The sequence below is a fragment of the Monodelphis domestica genome, chromosome 4 (assembly GCF_027887165.1).
Source record: "Monodelphis domestica isolate mMonDom1 chromosome 4, mMonDom1.pri, whole genome shotgun sequence".
In the NCBI taxonomy this organism is placed as follows: domain Eukaryota; kingdom Metazoa; phylum Chordata; class Mammalia; order Didelphimorphia; family Didelphidae; genus Monodelphis; species Monodelphis domestica.
Genome location: NC_077230.1, coordinates 5,397,050 through 5,422,465, shown reverse-complemented (window position 1 = coordinate 5,422,465; position 25,416 = coordinate 5,397,050). Strand labels below are relative to the sequence as shown.

The 25,416-nt window shown below is 40.0% G+C and overlaps 1 protein-coding gene across 6 annotated transcripts; it reads left to right on the top strand.

The window, feature by feature from the left end:
* The first annotated feature begins 1,643 nt into the window (after window positions 1-1,643).
* On the top strand, window positions 1,644-22,747 carry C4H21orf91 (chromosome 4 C21orf91 homolog). 6 transcript variants are annotated; one of them, XM_007493122.3, is made up of 6 exons: window positions 1,645-1,844; window positions 3,490-3,591; window positions 3,700-3,830; window positions 14,785-15,318; window positions 16,516-16,578; window positions 18,437-22,747. In XM_007493122.3, exons 3-6 carry the CDS (start codon window positions 3,707-3,709, stop codon window positions 18,601-18,603), a joined length of 888 nt encoding a protein of 295 aa, XP_007493184.2. In that variant the 5' UTR covers window positions 1,645-1,844; window positions 3,490-3,591; window positions 3,700-3,706; the 3' UTR covers window positions 18,604-22,747. The 6 variants fall into 6 exon arrangements, with proteins under 6 accessions (XP_056653062.1, XP_007493184.2, XP_007493183.2 ...); XM_007493121.3 differs by lacking the exon at window positions 1,645-1,844 and adding an exon at window positions 1,941-2,011; XM_007493124.3 differs by lacking the exon at window positions 1,645-1,844 and adding an exon at window positions 1,960-2,005.
* Window positions 22,748-25,416: the final 2,669 nt, after the last annotated feature.

Here is a 25,416-nt window from a genome sequence, read left to right as displayed (position 1 = left end):
CTTCAAGCCCAAGCAAGCACTGCTAACTTCATCTATCAATCTGTTTCTTTTGTTTCTTTTGATATTATTTAATGCTGTAAAAGTATATAAAGGGAAAAATTGTGAATAAAGCCATTGCTTCAGGGTGCTAAAAGTGTCTGGTAATCGGTTCCAAGCACTCCTGGCTAGAGCCCCACCTATTCTTCCCTAGGTCCTACGCCCTGCCCCTCCCCAGCTGGCTGGCCCCCAGGGTGCTGCCAGAGAAGCTGCTGCCAATGACCAGCCTGCCTGCCAGCCCCTGCTCCTTTGGCACATGTGTCCCATCCCTCACCCCCAGCTGCCTGGAGCTTGCTGGCCTCTGTTCACCCCTGCCCTGGGGCCAGTGAGTGGACCAGTCCTTCCCCCAGGCCAGGGGGCTTCCCAGATGGCTCCTGGGGTCCCAGGTACACTGAGCCCACATGCAGGCCTCCTATCGTGGAAAATGGCTACTTGTCATAGGTTGCCCACCATAGTTATAGACCACGTTTATTTAATCTGGGATTAATGAAATTTGAAAATATTTTGATAACTATTTCAATATAACCCATTTCCTCTGTGATATTATGTGTTTTATGTATTATTCTGAGAAAGGGTCCACAATACAAAAAAGGAAGAATTTCTGCTCTATATGTTGCATCCCAGACTTTAACCAGATATTTAGGCAATGCAGTGGAAAGAGTGCTCGGTCTTAAACCAAGAAGTTCAAATTTCGCCTCCGACACTTATTAGCTGTGTTACCCTGGACAAATCACTTAACTGTTCACGGTCTGTAAAATGACCTGGAGAAGGAAACAGCCAACCACGTCAGCATCTTTACCATATTCTGACTCCGAGAGCTCTGACTTTACCTATTAAAAATGGCTTTAATTTTACGTGATTAACGTCTTCACTGCATTTTATCCTCTAGAACCTAAGGACAACGCCGTCGGATCGGGGCTCTCACAGGCCCTATGTTGAGGGAAAGGCTTAGAATACGGACAACAGACACTCGGCTCTGCTTTCCGGGATCGGATGAAGGAAGTATCCACAGGTTCCTTCCCAGCAATGTGTCTTCCCTCAGCCTGCTTGGGTGCGCTCTGCTCTAACCAAGTGTCCCAAGTGTAGCGGGCTCAGGGGGCCTGGATAGCCCGAAAAAATGGAGGCCTCGAGGCAAGCCCCGGGCAAAAAACTCTATCAAAACTCTGGAAGGGGTTAAACAAACCCGCAAGCCCTGAAGCTACAGACTGGCTACTTCTCGTGTGTTATCCATAACAACAGGTCGGAGGCAGCCCTAGCAGGAGGCCCACCCATCACCAGCTCAAGCAAGCTCTCTTCTCCAGAATGAGTCTCGGGCTTGAAGGTAGGAAAACCCAGAACCCGGAAGGGGCAAGGCGAGCACCCAGAGGGTGGAATGTACCACTCTGGACACCAAGTTTTGGGGGAGAGGAACATTCCATCTCGCAGTACTCAGCCAAGAGATTTCTTTCAAACGCCTCAAAATTCCCTCCATTTAACATACGAATTCTTCCTACACAGAAAATCTTACGTAGCACCATCTATTCCGAAATATTATCTTAAGGATGTTCTCATTTTAATCTTAAGGAATGGCCTCTTCCAGGCCCCTCTTCTTGCCCCCGGGCCGCTGTTTCCGCTTGGCGGCGGGTGGGGGGGCCGAGTGAGGAAGTGGCACCGTCTAACTTAGGACTCTGTCGGGGTTAGCGATAAATATATTTCCCCACAGATGGCTGCAGTTCCCAAGAAAGACAGGCAAGGACAAGCGAAGAAATCTGTCTGCGCCTTGGGAAGCAGGCGCCGCAAATGAGTCCAAAGCACCGTTGGAAACGAAGGTGGCCGTTCTTCCTTTCTTACCTTGGGCTTCCCTGATCCCTTCTCGGAATGGCCGCGGCCGCAGTAGGCGGGGTTCCCCCCTCTCCCCTCCACCCCCCCCCCCCCGGGTGCTGCTTCCAGACCGCAGGAGGTGGCCAAGGCCGACGGAGCCTGGGCCCGGGTCCGGGTAACTTTCTTCTGTCTCGCGGCTTTGACCCTCTTCTTTCCCTGCCCCGGAGTCTCGAGCCCTGCCCTTGTCCCTGGTTCCCGGCGGCTGAGCGCTTGCTTGACCTTAGCTGGAGCGGGGGTGGAGTGGGAGAACCATTTGGGCGCCCCAGTTGAGGTGGAGTAGGAGAAAGCTTTGAAGCTTCTTTTCCGGCGCCTTTTCTGGGCCTTTTCAAAGCTCCGTTTCCCTCCTGAAGTTGAGGTAAAGCCTCTGTAGTGAGGGGTGTCTCCGACCCCAAGTATAAGAGATGGGCAATTATTGATTATTTCATTCCTTGTAGTTCTAACCCTCCATGCCCGGCACATTGGCTCGTTGATTTTACGCCCCCCCCCCCATCCCCCATGAAGTTGTTCTGTTTATGCTTGTCTACACGGGTCTTCCCTGCCAGCCTGCAAACTCCTTGAAGGCAAGAACGTGAACGTCTCGTTATGTCCCGGTTTGGGCACGGCTCTGCTTATCGTAGGTCCTTAAAGCCGTGCCGCTGGGTCGTGCCCCAGATCGCTCCGAGCCGAGTCCTCTATCCTCGAAATGTGTGGTTCGGCCCCTTGTTGGGGCTGCTCCTCTTCCCTTCACCTCCGCGGCAGCGCTGGCCATCTCTGTCCACCTCGCTGCGCTCATCGGGGGTTTTTACATTTCTCCACCGTAGCAAAAGTCTTCTTTGGGAAATCTCTGCGGCACGGTCCAGCGAGGCTTTTTCCGCCCTCCTCCCTCCCCTTTTTGGAGGGTAGAACCGCGACCTCAGCCCTTTAAAGAGAGGGGTCCGCTTCTTTGACAAGCCCCCTCCTCTTTTCTGTGGTCTCCTTTATTAGATTGTGAGCGCCTTCCGTGCACAGACTCCTCTCCCTCCCCTCCCTTTGCGTCCCCAGGGCAGCGGGCACTTGGTAAAGCTTGACTATTGAGAAGGCATCTTCCACTTCCGCCTGCCCTTCTGTTTGCTAGAATGACATGAAGGTAGCTGTTGAGCAGTAATGAAAACGCTGTGAGTTGTGTAGGCATCTCACTCACCCGTCTACACCCCCCCCCCACTGATTAGGCACTAGGAAAGGGCGAAACTTGATTTATCTGCTCTAATATTTCAGACACAGTGTTTAAAAGAAGTGTTCGAATAGAATTCCCAGAAAGTCGGCCAGACTTCCCAAACTAAATGACACACTTAAATAACCTCAGTTGTTTGCATAATAATATAATAGAGAAGAAAAAACACAGTCAAGTTTCCGAGGACATTGTTCAAATGTTGTCTCCAAGACTGTGGACTAGTCCCTTAACCTCCTAAATCCTTTATTTTCTCATCATAAAAGGTTTTGGCCTAGATGTCTCTTAGGCAGTTTCTAGCCCGGAGTCTGTGGTCCTATTGAGACTGACATTTATCTGGGAAATATATAATAGCTTATCAAAGAAAAGAAGGCTTTTCTACTCATTCTGACCCATTATTCTTTTAGCACTTAGGCAGATAACTGCATGGGAGAATTCCTTCTATCAGTGAAGATTTCAGTCCATCCATGCCTTCTCATCCTCTGCAACTCTTAGAAGATCCATCCAAGGTACTAGAGGGCTTCCTCTGAGTCATTTTATTGTTTTAAAGAAAGAGTTTAGAAATGTGAAGAAAATAGAAATGTATTGAAATTGTAACTGTCTTTTTTTGCTAATAGGGACACTATGAATGAAGAGCAGTTTGTCAACATTGACTTGAACGATGACAACATTTGCAGTATTTGTAAACTGGGAACAGATAAAGAAACACTTTCCTTCTGCCACCTTTGTTTTGAACTAAATATTGAGGGTAAGTATACTGGGCAGTTAATAACATGTATTCTATCTAAACCTACTTCCTATTCCTTTGTATGAGCACATAGTGGAATCAAAGCCGCATCTGAGTACAAGATGGAAAAATATGATTAGGAAATGTCAGCCAAGTAGACAATTGATGTGCGAGGCACTGTGCTAAGTACTAGGGATATGAAAAAGATGGAAAAAGACACTCCCTGCTCTCTAGGAGTTCCCAATCTCATGGAGACTATAAGCAAACAAGTATGTATAAACAAGCTATATGCAAGATAAGTAAAAATAACTAAAAGAGGGAAGGCGCTAGAATTACAAGAAGTTAGGAAGACTTTTTTAGAAGATGGTATTTTAGTTGGGAATATTTTTGTGCGTTGGTTTTCCCTCTTGGATTGCTAAGTAAAAACTGAGTAGAGGTAGCACTGCTCAGTTTAGTAACTTTTCCAAATTGCTTTCCAGAATAGTTTCCTTAACAGTACTCTATGTCTGTCTTCCTACAGTCCTTCTAACATTTTTTCCTTTTTTGTTATCTTTGCTATTCTGATGGGTGTGTAAGACAGAACAAAGAAGTTGTATTAATGTGCACGTACCTTGTCAGTGATCTGAAGCATTTTTTCATAGTTGGTGGTAGTTTTCTTTTATAATTTTAAGTATTGCCTTTTTTTTATTAAGGAATGAATCTTGTTTTTATATACTTGAATGAGAAAAAGACAAGCTACAAAGGTTTTTCCTCAGGCCATTGTTTTCTTTCTGATTTTTGCTTTGTTGATTTATGTTTGTGCAGAAGCTTTTCAAGTTTATATGATCAACACTGACTTTATTGTCTCTTATGATCAGTTCTCTTTTTTGTAACCTTGTTCTCTTGCTTTTGTGTTCTAACACTTTATATCTAAGTTACATATCTCATTTGGACGTTATTTGGTTCATGTTGTGATTGTTGGTCCAGATCAATTTGTATCTCATCACCTTCCTGTTTTCCTAGCAGTCTTTGTCAAATAGTAGTAGTAGTTACTATCTTTGGGTTTAACTGATGATATGCTAATATGTTCTTTTCCTTCTGAATCTTGGGTTGCTTTCAGTTTTTCTACCAGTAACAGAGAATTTTGATGATTACTAATATAAAACACCATCCTATTTAAAGTCATTGACAAGATACTCTATCCTTAATACCTTTATCAAATGAAAACCTCCCCACAGAATTAATCAAAGGCATTAAACTAATAATGTATGCCCAACCATACAATATGAATCTTCTTTAAAACAACAGGCAGATTTGGATCCTAGCATTTGAGTGTGCCAGATTAGAGGAAAAAATAGTTCCAGTCAAGCCTTTGAAAGGAGATGCTTGAAATCATAATAAAAATGTTTCCTTGGCACTTAAAATTAAAAGCCTTGATTTTTATACTCTAGTAACCTAATAAAGATGATTGAAGTTATTTTACTTTGTTTGACTATTTTGTAACATGTAGTCCAGCCTAGATCCACTGAGAAAACTTGAATGCAAAAACATGTCTGCATAGTATACAATGACAATAAAGACCTTTGTGTTATTGAGACAAGATTATCATCTTTATAGAAATCAGCAGTTTTTTTTATTTTAACTCAAAATTGAAGTTAAAAATAGCACTTTACCATTTCTAAACTATAAAATTTGTTTTTTGAGAAAGTTCTGCCAATTTACCAGTTTTACTAAGAAAAACATTAAAAATTAGCTTCCTGTTGGGTCTTATGGTGCCATTTGTGGCTTTGTTTTCTGATGGGAAAAAGTTCATCTTACTACCTCTTTACCTATAACATGACTTTTAGCATAACAAAAGCAGAAAATTAGGTTGAACTGAGTTCATCTTTAACTTTAAAATTACATTGGCATAAAATTATAAATTAAAAAACCATAGGGATATTTCCAAATGCTGTCCAGAGAATAATATATACATTTTGAGTTTTAATTTCATTGTCTTCTAAAATATTCTTTGAAATAGAATTTAAAGGCATAGCTTTAAATGTTTCTAGTTGACCGTTTTTCCAGTTTCCATAGTAACTATCCTCTTGGCTTCTTAGTTTATTAATTGGTTTATCAGGATGCAACTTCATCAGTCTTTGTTCTCTTTTGAAAAGATAATATGTAAACTTAACCTAGGATTAACATAGTAGGGAATAGTTTGAACTTCATATTTGTAGTGAAAAACAGCTTTTAACTCTTAATAATTTTGCCTGTTTAACTACATATAATAATAATAGTTGAAGTACTTTATGGTTTACAAAATATTTTAACAAACCTTTGTCATTTGATAATATCATTTTGGTATAATCACCTCATTCCTGGACTGTTGCTTCCTGGTCTCCCTATCTCAAGTTTCTTCCCCAATTCCAGTCTTATCTTCCAGTGAGGCTATCAAATTTTCATCTTCCTAAAGTCCCAGGTCTAACCATATCACCTCTCCATCCCCGCCCCCCCCCCCCCCCAGCTCCTTTTACTTCCAGGATCAAATATAAAATGCTCTGTTTGGCTTTTAAAACTTTTGTTAACTAGTCCCTTCCTACCTTTTCAGTCTTACACCTTATTCTCCACCCCCCAGTCCCGCATGTAGTCTTTGATGCAGAGAAAGACAAGATTTGCAATCTCCTGGGTATTTTTCACATGCCTAGAATTCCTCACCTCTCATTTCCCGGCTTCCCTAGCTTTCTTCAGTAGTCTCAGCTAAATTCTCAGTTTCTGTAAGAAGCCTTTTATCACACTTTAATCTTAGAGTCCTTCCTCTGAGGTTATCTCCAGATTATTTTGTATCTATCTTGTTTGTTGTATCCTTCATGAAAGTTTGAACTACTTAAGAGCAAGGACTGCTTTTTGCCTTTCTTTGTATCCCCAATGCTTACCACGGAGCCTAGTACAAAATAGATGTTTAATAAGTGTTCATCGATTTCACTGGGATCCTCAGCAACCCTAAGTACTATTTTTAAAAATACATTGTCACATGATCTTTCTTTGATCTTTCATCTGTTTTGGAAACTGCAAAGGAAAATTCTTTCACCCGTAGTTCCTGGCTTGTGAATTTTAATATAAATTATATAGTAAGAGGCAATAACAATATATGTTTTAGTTGTGGAGTGCCAGAGGATGATGAGTAATAACTAGTTGATTTGTACTTACATGCTTTGGAAAGCCCCAGCTTATTTGTTTTGAGGCAGGACTGCCTCACATTTGTCTTGCATTAAAACGCAGTATTTAAATGACTGATTTGTCAATTGTGTGCTAGAAGTCATTTGTTTAATGTCATTATTATTTCTGATTCTGTTTTCTGAAATGCTTTACACTTCAGAGGTTTTGGGGCATTACTCAGATTAATAATACTTCATGAGCATGTCAGTCAACTGAATCATTTTTATCTATGCAGTGAACATCTTGAGTCAACATTTATTTTCCTAGTTAAAGCATATGAACTCCCTTGTTATAAAATAGGGAATCAGGACAAGGCAGGAGTTCCCTCACTTGTTTTGTTTCAGTTATTTTAAACTCTTCATTAGGTGGATATGTGGCCTCATCCAGTGTAATTTTAGATCCTAAGATCGGGAGAGAACAAAAATATTATTTGCTTAATAAATGTATCTGGGATTTTTTACGAGTCTAAACACATGGTACGGTGTCCATAGCTACTATCAGTTGTTTACCTGTTTACCTTGAGGAAACTACTTATACAGAAGTCATTGGAAATCTGAATGTGGATGAAGAAAAGGAACCTAAGTGGTTCACATTTTAATGAAGCTTGGACATGGATGACAAGGTAGGAGGCTAGCAAGGCAGTGATTCACCTATTCATCCTCTTCTCAAAGCCTCATTTAATAATTCTAAATTATCTAAATAGAGCTAAAATACCAGAATTGTGATCTCATAATAATCTAACTATATAGTTGAATTTTTAGCTCCTGTTCTAAAATGGCATAGCCTCCTATAAGTACCCCCAAATATTTTTTTCCTTTTAAAAAAAACCCTTAGCATCTGTCTTATGAGAGTTTTCTTTATCTGAAAAATAAATTTCCAAGAATCAGTGAGGCCACAATCAAAAAGAACTTATTTATGGATCCTCAAATAAGGAAAGTTTGGAAGACAAATATCTTGGAAGAACAGTTGGTTGAAGTTGAAGTAGCTACTGTAACAGTTAAAATTCAGGGAGATGGGGAGACTGAGGCATCTGAGGCAGAAATTAGTTTCTCTCTGCAAGGAGTATTATATTTGTTAGAGGTTTATTAAAGGTTAAAGGTTAAAAAATATACAAGTAAGAAACATGTGCCTAGGCCAGAGGCCTAGACAAAATAACCTCACATCACGCAAGAGACGCTCCTGCTGCAAAACGGAAGTCGAAAAAGCCCCTCAAAAGCCTTTGAATCAGCTTAAATACCTTCTGGATCTCGGCCCAGGTGAGATTACAAGGCATTCTGGGGAAGTGGAGCAAAGGCTTGTGGGGATTGTAGTCCTGTATTCGAGTCTATTTTTTACACTACATGGAGCTCATGTTTAAAAGTTTACAAAACTTTTTGGGGAAAATATGAAATTACCCACAAAGCCTACAAATTATAGAATGGAACATAGCATTCAAGAACAGTTTCTTGGATTTACATTTGGACTCCTTCCTAGAAAACTCAGTGATATCAATATCATGAGCAAAACGAATGCTTCTTATCAAGGAATCCCATTGGAAAAGAAATTCTAGAACAAGTAGAGGCCTGGCTTCTGCTGACTGACCAAATGTTGGATGCTACAGTGAAAATATAACAGAAAATCATCAATGACCAAATTTTAGGTGAGTTAAGCATAATTTTTGTTTATTCAAGAACAATTTTTAAAAACAAAAGTGATTCGTATAAAAATGACAAGTGATAGACAAAACCTGAAACCATATTGAAAGTTAGCATCCAGAACACTTTCTTAGGTTCACCTAATTTTTTCACTATTACAAAAAAAGTTCTCTTTGTTGTGGTTCATTGTTATAAATCTTGATTTTATAATTAAGCATTGAGGAGGTTGTGGCTTGACTAGGTTTACACATTTAGTGAGTGTACAAGGCAGAATTTGTACTAGGTCTTTCTGATTCCAAGTCTAGTGCTCTGTCACCATGTAACACTTCCTCTAATCAGAACTGGTCATTAAATCACTAAAATCATATCCTTTCTACAAGGCAGAATATGTAGTTCTTATATGAATGACTTAATTCTTCATTAATGTGTATACAAAGTAGAAACAAAGAAACAGGATTTATATAATTTTTTTTAGTCAATTTAGAACATTATTTCTTGGTTTCAAGAATCATATTCTTTCCCTCCCTTCCTTCTCCCCACCCTTCCTGTAGCTGATACGCAATTATACTGGGTATTCCCTTGATCAGAAACTATTTCCATGCTGTTTATGTTTGCACTAGGATGATCTTTTAGAGCATCGGTTCTCAACCTCTCAATTTGTAGCAATGAGAATACATAATGCATATCAGGTATTTACATTCCGAATCATAACTGTAGCAAAATTACAGCTTTTAAGTAGCCACAAAAATAATTTTTTGGTTTGGGGTCACTGCAACATGAGGAGCTGTATTGTGGGGTCACGGCGTTAGAAAGGTTAAGAACCACTGATTTAAAGTCTATATCCCCAATCCTATCCCTTTGACCCATGTAGTCAAGCAGTTGTTTTTCTTCTCTATTTCCGCTCCCACAGATCTTCCTCTGAATGTGGATACGTTCTTTCTCATAGATCCTTCCAAGTGGTTCAGGGTCACTGCATTGCCACTAATGAGAAGTCAGTTACATTTGATTGTGCTACAATGTATCCGTCTGTGTACAGTGTTCTCCTGGTTCTGCTCCTCTCACTCTGCATCACTTCCTGGAGGTCATTCCAGTCTCCATGGAATTCCTCCACTTTATTATTCCTTTTAGCACAATAGTATTCCATCACCAACATATACCACAATTTGTTCAGCCATTCCCCAATGGAAGGGCATCCCCTCGTTTTCCAATTTTTTGCCACCACAAAGAGGGTTAGTTATGAATATTCTTGTACGAGTCTTTTTCCTTATAATCTCTTTGGGGTACAAACCCAGCAGTGCTATGACTGGATCAAAGGGCAGACTGTCTTTTAGTGCCCTTTGGGCATAGTTCCAAATTGCCCTCCAGAATGGTTGGATCAATTCACAACTCCACCAGCAATGTATTAGTGTCCCTAATTTGCCACATCCCCTCCAGCATTCATTACTTTCCTTGCTGTCATGTTAGCCAATCTGCTAGGTGTGAGGTGATACCTCAGAGTTGTTTTGATTTGCATCTCTCTGATTATTAGAGATTTAGAACACTTTTTCATCTGCTTATTAATAGTTTTTATTTCTTTGACTGAAAATTGCCTATTCATGTTCCTTGCCCATTTATCAATTGGAGAATGGCTTGATTTTTTTGTACAACTAGTTTAGCTCTTTATAAATTTGAGTAATTAGACCTTTGTCAGAGGTTTTTGTTATGAAGATTGTTTCCCAATTTGTTACTTTGTTCAAAACCTTTTTAATTTGATGTAGTCAAAATTATTTATTTTGCATTTTGTGACTCTTTCTAAGTCTTGCTTGGGTTTAAAATCTTTCCTTTCCCACAGGTCTGACATGTATACTATTCTGTGTTCACCTAATTTACTTATAGTTTCCTTCTTTATATTCAAGTCATTCACCAATTCTGAGTTTATTTTGGTGTAGGGTGAGGATTTATATTTTTCATAGCCCCGTGGATGTTCTTTTGGAAGACTTCAAATTTTCCTTTCTCTGTCTTTTATGATAAATAGGAGAAAGGCCTGGATGCATGATTTTATTGAATATTCATATAAGTTGACTTCACAAGCAGTGTAATTTTGATACTTCTGAGAGTGTAGTCTATGTCATCAAGAAGTAGAGTGGACTAGGCTCAAGACTGGAGGCTTTTTAATGTTTGCATAGAACACTTTCTAAATCTAAAGTTACTTAGTTTGGGGGCACCTGGGTAGCTCAGTGGATTGAGAGCCAGACCTAGTGATGGGAGGTCCTGGGTTCAAATCTGGCCTCAGACACTTCCTAGCTGTGTGACCCTGAGCAAGTCACTTGACCCCCATTGCCTAGCCCTGACCACTCTTCTGTCTTGGAGCCAATCCACAGTATTGATTCCAAGATGGAAGGTAAGGGGTTAAAAAAAAATAAAGTTGCTTAGTTTTAAAAGGCTCATTCAGGATAGGAGACTGAATCCTGAGAATGGGCAACAACTATAGCCTAGATCTGGCTAAAAATAAAACCTTTTAATTTGTGTTATTTGATAACTGCTTGCCATTTACAATCACGCTTAATCCACACTCATGCTGTTTCCTAGTCCCTTATTGCTGAAACTTCTAACGCTATTGCTACCCAAGTTACTGCTACTTTCAGGCTAATGGAACTGACAAGAGCAGATTGCTAGAAAATGAACAAATGACTTATGGAAGCTAGCAGTTGGGATCCTCTCTTTAAGAAAGGCTGTGGTATATACATGGTCAAACAAGATATGAAAGTCTGGATCTGGTTTTTGATTTGCTGCTGCAAATACAATCCTTTCATTTTATATAAAATAAAGCAGATATTAGGAATGCTGAAAATATTAACTGAATCTGACTTTTCTATTAATATACTCTTTTCTCTTATCCAGAATTACTTTTTCACAAGGCCTAGTAAATATTTTTCGTGTCAAGCAGAGTTTTTAGGTTCCAGTTTGCCATATTCGTAAAGAAAACATCCAGCTATCTTCCCATGTTCATTCTCCTCACCAAGTTAGTTATCAGTCTTTTAAGTGGACACCTTTCCAAGGTTCTGAGCCTTTATTTCAGGAAAGGACCAAGAAGCAGAGCCTTTTGGGTTTTTTCCTTTAGCTAAAGTATTGTTTTAAAAAAATTTAAAAAACAAAACATCTCTATACCTAGTATTTCTATTTAATATAAAACCTAGAAAAGGATTGTGTTATCTAGGGGATTTGGAGCTACTCTAGGCGTATTTAATAGCTGAGATAAGGATGTAGGGAAAATTTTGACCTTGAGGTCAGAAATTCTGTTGGATTCAGTACTGGGTTTTAAAAGCTTAGGATGGTTATTTAAGTTGCTAATCCACAGTGTCCAGCATAACCCCCCCCCCCTTCATTTCAGCTTTCTCTTCCTGTCTTTCCTAATCTTTTTCTTTAACGTATCCATCACTGTCCACTTAGCAGCAAGAAAGGCAAGTCTTTAGTGGATAGAAAGAGGCATGTTTGTGCTTTTTGCCATTTGCTTCTTTTATGCAAAAGTTGCTTTCCATTTTACCCTGCTAATTTGAAATAGATCTCAAAAGATGATAAAGCATTACAGTTAATCAGGAATAAATGGAGCTATAAATCAGTTTTCTAAATACTAGAAATCAGGTTGTTTTAAAGAACAGCAAGAAGTAACCAAACTATGCATAATTTGAAACCCAGTGATAGTTACTATTAGATTTATAGTCCAAAAGAAAGAGGGAAATAACCCACACAAACAAAAATATTGAGCAGTTCATTTTATAGTGGTAAAGAAAACAGTGATAAAAATGTACTTTGCCTAATTGAAAAAATGCTTGTGTTTATGTGTAAATTAGAAGGGTATATATTTAAAACTATGCACTTAAACCTCTAAGTTATACCTTTAGTCCAGGAAATATAAGGTTAAGAGTGAATCCATAAAATTGTAAAAATTTATATTATGAGAAATAGCTTATATTTGGTATAAATCATTAACTTAAATATTTTCACAAATTTATACAATTTGATTATATGATTAAACATTTACTTAAGCTGTGCTTATAATTTCTTTTTAATGTTTTTTTTTAATTCCTTAGGGAGGAGGCAGTGTTGTAGAGGATAGAGAACTGGCCTCATGTGAGAAATGATCCCCCTACTCCCTAATATGAAGATTAAACTCTAATGTTATCATTAGTCTTGGGATAATCCTAGTTGTAATTCTAAGATAGTTAGCATGTCATGAATTTTAGCAGGCTTTTGTGAATATTCTGGTATAAGTACTAAGGTTTTGGATTAAGGAAATAAGTGCTTTTGCAAGGCCTTAATGCCACTCCCACCTTTAATAGTGTTATATCAGGCACCCAAACTTGTGACCCATTATGCATCAGGATACTGTAAAGATAATCTTGTTATGTCTTAAATCTAAATTTAATTGGTTGCCAGGGAAAATCCCAAATAATAAAACACCCAAGTCAGCTGGAAATTTATGGTGATTTAATTGATATAGTGGAAAGAGATTAGGAAGAAGGAAAGGGAGTAGGATTTCTCCTGCCTGGCTAGTGCTAGAAGGAAGACCAGAGGCTCTAGAAAGTAAGGAGGAAGGAATCGGCCTGAACTCCGAAAGGGCTCAGCCAAAATGCCTGAACCTGAATCAGCTCAAGTGCAAACTCACCACCAAACTCAGACAAATAGCTGCCACCACACCAAGATGTCGGAATGCTTAGCATGCTGCCACCCAGAGTTGCCTCTCCGGGGGGAAAAGTGTGAGAGAGAGCAAGTGACGTGCCTTATATAGAAGGTTTTACGTCACTTTCCTGCATCTCATCTATACCAATGATCGCTTAGCTTGACTTAGGACAGCCCAGGGGTCTCTCCACTTTATCTGCACATGTCTGTTGAAGGCCATCTCCTCAGATAATTAAATCTTGGAGTATGATGCAGTCATTCCTGATCTTGCTAAACTAAGTAGGATGGAGAAATGTATAGTTCCCAAGACCTGATTCTGTTAGTCCAAGTATCTCTATTGTTATTGATCAGGAAATAGCTAAAACAGATCTTCTAAAGTACGGCCTGAGTAAGGTGTAGTTTTAAAATTCACAATGCCTGACTTTTAGTTCAGAACCTGCTACTACTCACCTCCATCCACTCTTAGCCCTACTTTTCATCAAGTGATTCTCAAGTCATGGTCAAAAGCTTTCTTTCACCAAAGAAGGGATGCTTCCTAGTTGACCTAATCAATGAATATTGCTTCTGGATATCTCTATTCTTTGAGGGGCATGACTACTTTGTACTATTTGTGTACCGGTATAAAAGTTGTCTAATTCTTTGGGGTATAAAGGAAGTTCTCTCATAGTGCTTGGGGACCTCTGGTCGTGCCGAGGAGTCCAGCTTTGTTGTGGGACCCCCCTTCCCCCAATAAACCTATCTTTCTTCATGACTGATATTTTGCTTATCGTTTGCGTGCAATAATTGGCAACTCTGGCGGGACTGGCAATGTGTCATTTGGGAGTCCTACCTACAAGAAGGATTTCTTTCCTGGGCACCCACCTTTGGGGGCTTTTTGCTCCTGATCCCTTTGTGGGGGAAGGTGGTCAATGAGTGGAGACACTGCCAGTCCAAACCATGGGACCACATCCAAGCTGGTGATTATTTCAAATCGCAGACTGAAATGTACTCATATCTCTTGGTTCAAGGCTGGCCTCTAACATGAAGGTTTTGAACAAGATGGGATGGAGAGATCACAGGGTCTCCAGGTGTCTGTGAATTTAAATTTATACATACAGAAACATGTACATACATATATCTACACCCACTTAAACACGTCTATTCTTACTAGCCTGTAACTGAAGTTTGGCATTTTCTTCTTGTTCTGAGAAAGAAGTCTGTAAGTCTCATCAGACTTCCAAAGGGGTCTTCGACATTAAATTAAACGTGTACCCTGACTCTGTGATCCTGTCTAAACCACTTAATCTCTTTAGTGCCCAGGCAGTTCTTTCTGTAAATTTCAGAACAGTTACCAGTCTTCACAGTGTTGAGAGTATTTCTCCACTGGAACTTCTTCTACCCCAGTCCAAACCCCACCTAAAAATTATTTTTAATAGTTTTTCCCTAATTCACAAATTCTTTTTTCTAAGACTTATGGTTTTGAAATATTCATCTTTAAATTTTTTATCCTTTTGTTTTCTTTATAGGAGTGCCAAAATCTAATCTCTTGCATACAAGATCATTAAGGGGCCACAAAGAGTGCTTTGAAAAATTCCATTTGATAGCAAACCAGGATTGTTCTCGATCTAAACTCTCCAAAAGCACTTATGAAGAAGTCAAAACCATATTTAGTAAAAAGATAAATTGGATTATACGGCATGCCCAGAATAAGGATGTAGAGACTGATTCTGAATGTTCTAAAACTTCCCAGCACTCACTTTTAAATTTTAGGCCTAAGTCAGATAGAAAGTTATTACCACAGTTTGACTCCCAAGTACCAAAGTATTCTGCAAAATGGATCGATGGAGCAACAGTAAGCATCTCAAACCATGCACAAAGGATTTTGGAGCAGAGAGAATCTACAAACTTCGGGCTTGAAATGCTGCAAGATCCAAGTGCCCCTTTCTCCCATAATAGTGTTTTGTGGTCTCATCACCAGCAAGCCCAGCAAAAAGAAAAGAAAGCCTTTGTTTCAGATGTTGGTGACCGGAGACAACACACTTATTATACCAGAGAACAATGTAAGTAAAGCAGTATCAGAGAGAGATGAAGATTTTTATATTTTTGTCATTTGTAATGTGTCAGCTATGTCGTTTTGTCCGTTTCATAATTAACTTATTTGGTGGCTCCTCCTGATCTTTCATCATTTATCAATTACCTTAGATTCTTGAATCTATGTCAAAAAGCACAGTTCTGACAATTTCAGTTAATCTGGAAAAGTCATTTATAGACCAGAACGCCTTATTGTGAGAATATTGGGCACCAGGTGATTTTCGATTATTTATTGTTTTTGCTACAACTCAAAAACATATAAAATTTGTTAAAAAGATCAACCCTCAAAATATTTCATTTTTTAACTATGACTTTTAGCTAGTTTGTTACTAGTTGAACCCTAATAAAATGTTGACTTCCATAATGTTGAAGAGTTAGATGTATCCTTGATGTGGTTGGAAAGGATTATTTTATGGTACCTTTGTTTTATCTTGTTTCTAAAATTAAATAGTATCAGTGAAGGGTGACTTTGATATAGTTACAAACAGGCCCGCTATTGATTATTGTGCAATCTTTGTAGTTTTCAGAAGAGCCTTCATTTTGAATCAGGGTAGCATGACAAGCAACTGCAATTGTAATCTGTCAAGTAGTAGAAGGTAGTCAGGTGGTGCAGTGGATAGAGCCTTTGGCCTGGAGTCAGGAAGACTCACTTCCTGAGTTCGCACTAGCTGTGTGACCTTGGGCAAGTTACTTAACCTAGTTTGCCTCCATTTCCTCATCTGTAAAGTGAGCTGGAAAAGGCAATGACAAACCACTTCAGTATCTTTGCCAAGAAAACCCCAAACGAGATCATGAAAAGTTGGACACAACTAAAACATGACAAATACCCCAAAAAGTATGTTCTTCTTAAGACATGGAAACGTTGCCACATTCATTGTTGCTCCAGAACGAGAGTTGGAGAAACATGCATAGTTGGTTTGCACTGATGTGACAAGTTATATTTCTGTTCATAATTTTCTTTGATCATTTCAGTCATAATCTAATGATTTTTAATATTGTATGAAGCTACTGAATTTGTATTAAGTAACAACTTGTAGCTACATTCCACAGTGCCAGCTAAGAGCGAATGAATATGTCTCAGAAAAAGAGTTCACTTTTTGTTAGTGTTACTGTGTCTTATTTTTTCTGGTTTTTCTGGTAATAATAATTCTATTTTCATGTTGCAGTGAGTTCAATGAGCCTTGGTGAGGTAGAGCAGCTGAATGAAAAGCTTCACCAGCAAGTCCAGGGTAAGGAATAATATTATAATGATATTATAATGTAGAAAATAATCTCTTTTGAAAGGAATTAGAGGATTTCTTTAGTTAGATTGGAAATTAAAACATTGTGTTGATATTCCAGAACACAGAGTTTTGTTTTGGTTTTTTTATAAACCCTCACCTTCCGTTTTAGAGTCAATACTAGGTATTGGTTCTAAGGCAGAAGAGTGGTAAGGGCTAGGCCATGGGGGTCAACTGACTTGCCCAGGGTCACACAGTTGGTGAGTGTCAGAGACCACATTTGAACCTAGGACCTCCCGTCTCTAGGCCTGGCTCTTCATCCACTGAGGTACCCAGCTGCCCCCCAGAACACAGAGATTTTAAGATAAAACAGACTTTATAAGGTGAGGTGTAAAAATAAAAAAATTCTGCAGTCACTATTCTAGAAGATAATGTACATAACACTCTACTCTCATATGGGAGGTACATTTTGTAATTTTTTACTAAAGATTGGTGGCAGGAACAGCACACAACATGGCCAGGAATGGGGGGATTTACATGGATATGAATATAATCTTTACAGTTTGAGTCATTGGAAAGTCCATTTGGAGGCACGGAAGTTCTAGAATCTCAAGAGGAATAATGACAACAAAAAGTAGGGGGCATTTTAAGAGTGTTCAGTATCAAAGTAAAATTCTCTTCATCTCTCCCTCTGTCTCCTTAAGAGGCTAGAGCAGGATTTCTAAGTCGATCAGAACTGGCAGGAGTCAGTGAGCCGCAGCTGAGGATTCCATTCCCAGGGAGACCGGGAGAGGAAGCAGCGGGTCCTCCGGCAGGAAGGTGGGGGGCGTTTGGTTAGGAAGCAGCGGTGGACAGTTGGGGGTCTTTGGGCTCTGGGCTCTCTAGAGAGCAGGCGGTCCCTCTCGGGCAAGCAGCTGCTGTCAGTTGGCTTCTGACAGCCGGGCTGCTGCAGAAAACTGAAGGGGCGAGTGTTAGGGACTTCATAGTTAGTGGATCCTTTATAGATGGAGCAGGTTGAGATAGGCCTGGCGTGCAGGCAGAAGGTGCTGAGATAGTTCTAGGAAGGCTGGGGACATTTCTAGGGTGTGTCATTGATCGTCTCACTCTCCTCATTGCGCTGAACTCCAGCGACACTGCGGCAGCGGGGGGATGTCGAGTCCAGCGTGGGGTCTGTGACGTACACAACACATCTCCAAAGAGAGGTGCAGGAAAGACAGGGTCACACCACAAAGACTTAGGAGAAGAGATCGCTAGAAAGGGAGAGCCTGGAAGCAGCAAGCCGTTTTGTGGGGTGCATCTCCCCTGAGGGGAGCCAGGGCAGGGCTGGCCATCAGAGAAGGGGTAGTCGCTGCTAGAGAAGATGCGCGGATCAGAGAGAGCTAATAGGTGGGGGAGAAACGTGGGTTCACCCTAAGTCACGGTTCTGCTCAACAGATGCCTTAGCTGCTCTGGGGGGCCCCTGAGGAAAAGGAGTGCAGGCCAAGGTAGTGAATGATCATCTGGGGCATTATTTTGAGGTATTTCAGGAATGAAGGCTACCTTTAATGGGAGCATTTTGGTGCCCACTCCTTTAAACCGCTTGGAATGAGCACCATTGTGAACCGCAGAGGGGCGGTGGGGTGGCAGTGGGGTGGTGCTGTGGCTTGGATCGGGAAGAGTCATCTTCCCAATTCCGACCCAGCCTCAGACACTGCTGCATGCATGACCCTAGGCCACCGGGTGCTCTTTTGTCCAAGGAGCGGAGAAGGAAATCCTCGAGGCTTTTTATGGAGGAAAGGTAAGGAGTGCAGAGAAGCGCCCAGCCCGGTGGCGGGCCACATGCACGGGAGTCGAGCGCTAACCAAAAGCCTCCTCTGCGTTCTTGCAGGCGTTTTTGAGCAGCTGGCGCATCAAGTACAAGTAAAGGATTCTCTGGCGTCGGAGCTCCACGTCCGACATATCGCCATCGAACAGCTCCTTAAGAACTACTCCAAGTTGCCGTGTCTTCAGGTGGGGAGGCAGGGGATGAAGGGCCACCTTCCCATCAGCCACTGAACGGGAGTGCCGGTCCTGCTGCGTCGGGGCGTCGCGGCGGCCTCTGGGGACACGCCGGAACCCCTCCAGAGACACTCGGCCGTGGGACTGAGTCAAATCTTGATGTTTTTAGGTCAGCGCAGAGACGAGCTCGGGTTTGAAAGACTCTTTTTTTACCCCGTTACCGCCGATTGCAAAGGCTCCTCCCCCTTTGGCGGTGGGCTCACTGTGAGAGTCGCCATTTTCAGGTGCACCCTAGAAAATGGCAGAGCCCAGCTCAGAGCGAGCGGTTCAATTGTAGGAGGGGGAAGTCCGTGGGATTCACCTCCTATTTATTATGAGCAATATTTTAATACGGAATTTTATATGAAGAGGCTATTTTAGGTACCTTTCCAGTGATCTATCTTCATGAAGATGCATTTGAGTGCTTTCTATACATGCTTACACAGGTATAACGATGTTGCTGCGACTTCATGGGCTTAGGTAGCTCCTGCCCGGGGATCTCCTCCACCAGCGAAGACTGCTCACTGCTCTGCAGTCGATGGGAAGGCCCCCTCCCGATCCCTGTCGCATGGAGAGCTTCTATCAACCACAGGTCCTTCCAGCTGTCCGAACTTGGAAAGGCATAGTGCCCCCACATCTCTTAAGTGCCCAACAAATGTGTGGCAGTGGCATCAGGGACTAATGGGATGACGCTTCCACTTTGAGTTTTTACAAGTTTGTCCAGATATATAGGACAGGCTTAGAGTAGCACGAACATAACGGCTGGGATGCTAAATTTGGAGTCCAGAAGACTCGAGTTCAAATCTTACCTGGACCCTTAGTGGGGAGGGGGGGTGTTTGGTTTTGGTTTTTTTTAACTCTTACCTTTCATCTTGGAATCAATACTGTGTATTGATTCCAAGACAGAAGAATGATAAGGGCTAGGCCATGGGGGTCAAGGGACTTGCCCAGGGTCACCCAGCTGAGAAGTGTCTGAGGTCAGATTTGAACCTATGACCTCCCCTCTCTAGGCCTGTCTCTCCATCCACTGAGCCACCCAGCGGCCCCCCTTAATATGTGTTTGACTGTAGGCAAGTCATTAATAAAAGGACAAGAATTTTTAAAAGCCCTGAATGGATCAAGTAGTATGAATTGACAAAGTACATTTTTTATCCCCAATATTTAGAAAAGAGAGAAAGAAGGAAAATTTCTATGTCAAAGTAGAATTATAATATTTACTTTTAATTATTTGTATCTGAATTTGTAGAGATAGGAAAAATTATAGTAAATAATAATGACATTTTAAAATTTACTTCATTTGATCTACCTGGTCTTTCTAGTATTAACTTTTCTGAATCTCCAAAAACTTAATTAGATGCACTATTCCAGGTAACTGCTATGCTTGAAGCTTGCTTAGATAGGCCTATTTTTGTGTTCATTTGGATGCAAATACAACTTTATATGCCAATAATTGGATATATTTAGATTTCATTATCATTTGAGCCATTGATTGGCTATTGAAGTATTATTACATTCATTTTTTTGGTGAAATTTGAAAGGAAAATTCTAATTTTAATTCCTAAATTTCTTACCATTATTTCCCTTCACATACAGCCTCATGTCTTGTAACAGTGATACCAAAGTGCTCGGCTCTTCTCAGTATCTCTGTCATCTCCCAGCTTTGTGCATTCACACTGGCTGCCATCTCCCCTTCCTGCAGCGTCCTCCCTGCTCATCTCCTACTCCTTGGTTTGTCCTTGGCTTTGCACTCGCTGGTGGTCCTAGTGATAGGCTCCTGGCTCTCTCCTCAGAGGGCACCAGGCCACTCTGGGCATTCCAAACCACTCTCCAGCGTGTATTTGTCCGCATAGTCCTCTCAGAATAGCTGTCCAGGGGCTGTTCCTGCTCTGCTTTTGCATCCTCAGTGCCTAGCGCTGTCTGTTACATCGTCTGTGAGAAGGTACTTAATAAATGTTCAATTGAATTAAGAAGCTAAATTGATTTTTGAAGAAAAATAAAGTTCAGAGAGCATCGGTTTATTATCTTAGAAGATTTACTTAATCTTTTAGGATTAAAATGAAGCAGCATGACCATAGTGGAGAGAGAGAGAGCAGCCTCCAAAGGCTAGAAGACCTTGTTCCAATCTGGCCTCTGGGCACATCATTTCACCTCACAGTGCTCCAGGCTCCTCCGGGTCACCAAACGGGCCAGCTTTCATTGGTGGAGGAAGGTTCTCTCCCTCCGAGTTCCCGCACCAGTGAAATCCCAGCTCTAGAATTCAAGTGCAGAATTCTCCTGGCTAGCTTTGCACATTGAATCACATCCCACATTTAAAAGTGTACCTGCTATTCAGATTCCTGATGCCGTTAATGGCTAATTCAGGGAATCACAGCTGAACGATTTTCCTTACCCTGGAAATCGGATCAAAATACAAAAAGGGGACTTTATTGCTTTTTAAACTCCACATTGATTTTACAGCATGCAATTTTAAAAACATACATGTATGTATGTATGCACACTGTATACATTGAAGTGTGAATTGACAGATCCGAAAGTATTTTCTAAATAGTGAAAATAGATTTTTGAATATCTATATTTTTAATTTTGCCTAACATAATGGAAATTATTCAGAATGGTTTCCATTTTTGTTTATTGTGATTGTTTCATTATTTACAGTTGAGGTTTTCTTACTAGTTTATTTGTTTTGGGGGGGCTTGCATTTTGTTTTCCTTTGATTTATGTGTGTTCATAAAAATTTGGGCAGCTATTTTACCGTTTCCTTAACCTATTTTTCAGTTTTTAGAAAACCCATTATTAAAGTTAAGGAGTTTCAAAATTTTTAAGTCGATAATTGGTCGTTTTATCAAGTCTAAATAACTTATGACAATAGTGAGAGAGTATTGGCATCACAAAATTGTATATTATGGAAAAATACAATAAGTAATACAGTATTAGGTTTTATTTCTACTGACTGGAATTGAGTAATATTCTTTTGAAAGAGTTAACTTAATGTTTTGTAAAAATATAGCTATACAAAGTAATTTGCTTTTTATAGTTGCTTCTTAATTGAATTTTTAACTCATAACTTAGTGGAAAGACTAGTTTCTTTTACTATTTCTGTTTTTAAAAATTAAAATATTGTCATCAAGAGACAAAAACACCCAATTTTTAATTATTTTTTTCTTGCTCAACTAAGTTGTTTTTTTTGAAAAATATAAATGAAATTTCTTAATGAGATCTTCATATAAACCTTGGATTACACAATGAGTAATATACCTTGAAAGTTTACCATAATAGTTCAGAATCTTGCATAATGTAATTCTGGTTGCACCTCAAGATTCTAATTTCATATTATCCTTTCAGAATTGACTTTTTCAAAGCAAGTGTTATCTGTTAAGGCAGTCTCTTATTGTAGACCTTTAACTTCCCCCAACTCCCAACAGTTTCCAGCATATTAGCTTAGCTTTAGCTATTTAACCGTAATAGTTAGAATTTCTAATGTTTAATCTTAACAATTTCTCTATTTTTTCTTATTTACTACAGATAACATAACTAATTGAATTTTAAATAAAATATCTATTTTTATATGTACTTTCTCTACTTAAAAGTGTTGCTCTTTTGTGTTTACAGTTCCTAGACAAGGATATCTCACACTTGAATCGCAATTTTGAATTATCTTCTGATTTCTATTTGACTTGAATAAAACTTTTAAAGTCTTATGTGGCAGCATTTTGGGAGGGAAAATGAAATTGATTGGATCTTTACTCCATTAGCATATAAATGCTTCTTGGAGAATACTTTTTCTTAACTTCAGTATGTCTAGGAATAATGATTATTGCAAGCTATTAACCCGTAAGTATGTCCATTTTGAAAATATTAAGAAAGTACTTCTGTGAAATGGTATCTCAAGTCACTTTTCAAAAACAAAAAACATTTAAGCTTGGTTTAAATTATCAGTTCAATGGTAATTCAGCTATCTCCATCTTGTCTTGGAGATTTTTAATTCTGTAAAATTGTACTTTGAACTATTTTATGAAATTATGGAACCTCTGTTGTAAAAAACCAAATTGATTTTGTAAATTTATTTACATATCATGTTTTAATTTTGTACTACTCAGCTTTTAAATTGTATATGCAGTTGTATATTCTAAATTTTAAAGCAAATAAATTTCATCTTTATAAATTTTGGTTTCTAAAGTATTTGTTGGCAACCTTATTGGTTCTACTAGCGCTTAGCTCCTGTTTATTCCATGTGTAGTAGAAACAGTACAGCCCACCCCCAATGCAAGTAAGCCTGGTTTTCTTGAGACTTACCTAAAGTCTTCCTTGGTGCAAACTCGAAGCTCTTTTCTCATCTGCTGATTACAGAGCGGACAGCTCCCAGAGCTCTCAGATCCTTTCGCTGAATTCCTGATCTATGGCTACGTCCATCTTTTGCTGACTGTTGAATGACCTTACTTCTCATTTTGTTACCATTTCAAAGCTAAGCCACCAGGTGCTTGGCCAGTGCGGGACCTTTCAAGAGTGGAGCATAATGACCCGAGTGAGGCAGCAGCAGTGCAAAGAAAAGTGAGTGTCTTCCTTCCATGCTCTTCTTGGTGCTTTTGGTAAGGCTTCTAGAAATGATGGTTGTTTACTCTGAGCTACCCCCAATCCACTGGAGATTAGAAAGCGCATTTAGCCTGTAGCATTTGGCCAGAAGAAAGCAGCAGTAAGGCTTTTATTCTTAAGAACTGTCTCTTGAAGATAGATGTAATCATAAAGTATTTTGGGGCTTCTGGTTTTGTTGGACCTTCCAGGCTGATCATTTAAGCCTCCTCCAAGATGTACCAAGGAATCTTTTCGGAACTCACTTTACCTTCAAAGCAGCTTTCTAAGTATTGAATTGGAGGGTGTAGGAATTGAGAAAGATTTCTCAGGGGCAGCTGGGTGGCTCAGTGGATGGAGAGCCAGGCCCTGGGTTCAAATCTGGCCAGCTGTGTGACCCTGGGCAAGTCACTTGACCCCCACTGCCTATCCCTTACCACTCTTCTGCCTTAGAACTAATACACAGTAGTGATTCTAAGATGGAAGGTGAGGGTTAAAAAAGGGGAAAAAAATTTCCCCCTCATTAGAAAAGGACAAATTCAGAAGTAGTTGAGCTCAGTCCTTGCTGAAGTTAGGGAACCTTTATGCCAACTGTTATCATTATTGACTTCAATCTAGAAGGCCCTTATCAGCTTTAAGGTAACATTTTTGTAAACTACTTGATTTTTTTTAATGACTTGATTTTGAATGGCGGTTTGGAAACGACAGTGTAGGGAATCAACAGTTCTCAGTCCTATAATTTTGTAAGGATACGGCCAATTAAAGGGTGGCATGAGGAATCTCAACGGTGAGAGAATGTAAACAAGGGACATCCCTGGAATTTTAGCATTATCTGGTCTTTCTGTTGAAGCTGATTTAAAAAAATTTTTTTTGGTCTTTGAGAGATCAACCGATACTTTGTTAAATAGATTTCTTTGGTAATTGTTTGAGAAGCACGTGGTAATGCCAAAACTCTCCACAGGGCCCAAAGAACACTCTTCCCCTGACCATAGAAAGGTGAAAGTCAGGTCCCACCCATAGAAGCACTCGGGGTTCTTCTGTGATCCTAAAAGGCCAGGGCTAACACGGGCCCAAACAAAGATCTACGTAAGCACACGATCATAGTGGGACAGAGTAGGCCATAGCATGCTAGTACAATAATGCTTCTCTCTTCAGCCATACAGTCCCAACACAGAACTCAGAATTTAGTAGTGGTAATTGTTCTAGCCCAGCACCAAGACGTAAAATGGCAAAAAGGCAGAGATGGAGGCATCGGGGCGTCATAGGCATGGCCCCCAGGGGTTTGGTGCATTGGACAACAAATGAGGTCCCAGTGGCAGTAGAGTGAACACACATATACTAGGGCAAAAGACAGACTTACCTTAACTCTGCTTACTGTAATGAAAGTCTGGCCCCTTTGCATTGCTGCCAGTATACAGTTACCACTGAGTTATACAACTGCACTTGAATTCTCAAATTTATTGGCATATAGTTGAGCAAAAGACTAGCAATTCCACTGGGCTGTACAAATGGCACTTGATACCTATTTCCATATTCACTTGCTATAGAGCAATTTTTTTAAAGGCCTAAACCCCAAATCACATACCCATATACCTGTGATAAGTGATGTCATATGCTTTGCTTTTTGTATTTCTATTCCTATAATTCTTTATCTCAATGTAGATAGCATTCTTTCATATAAGTCCTTCAGGAGTGTCCTGGATTGTTGTTTTGCTACCAGTCCATTACACTGAATTTTCCCACAATGTTTTGCTTTCTGTGTACAATGTTCTTCTGGTTCTGCTCATCTCACTCTGCATCAGTTCATTGAGGTTCTCCCAGTTCATATGGAAAGCCTCCAGATCATCAATTCTTACAGCAAAATAGAGTTCTAGCACCATAATATACCACAATTTATTCAGCGATTCCCCAATTGAGGGACATCCCCTCATTTTCCAATATTTTGCCACCACAAAAAGTGCAGCTATGAATATTTTTGTACATGTAATTTTCCCTATTATATCTTTGGGGTACAAACAGCAGTGGTATTGCTAGAACAAAGGGCAGACAGTCTTTTATTTATTTATTCATTCATTCATTTAATTGTTTATTTTGAGCCCTTACCTTCTGTCTTAGAATCAGTACTATGTATTGGTTCCAAGGCAGAAGAGAAGTAAGGGCTAGGCAATGGGAGTCAAGGGACTTTGCCCAGGGTCACACAGCTAGGAAGTGTCTGAGGCCAGATTTGAATCTAGGACCTCCCATCTCTAGGCTTGACACTCAATC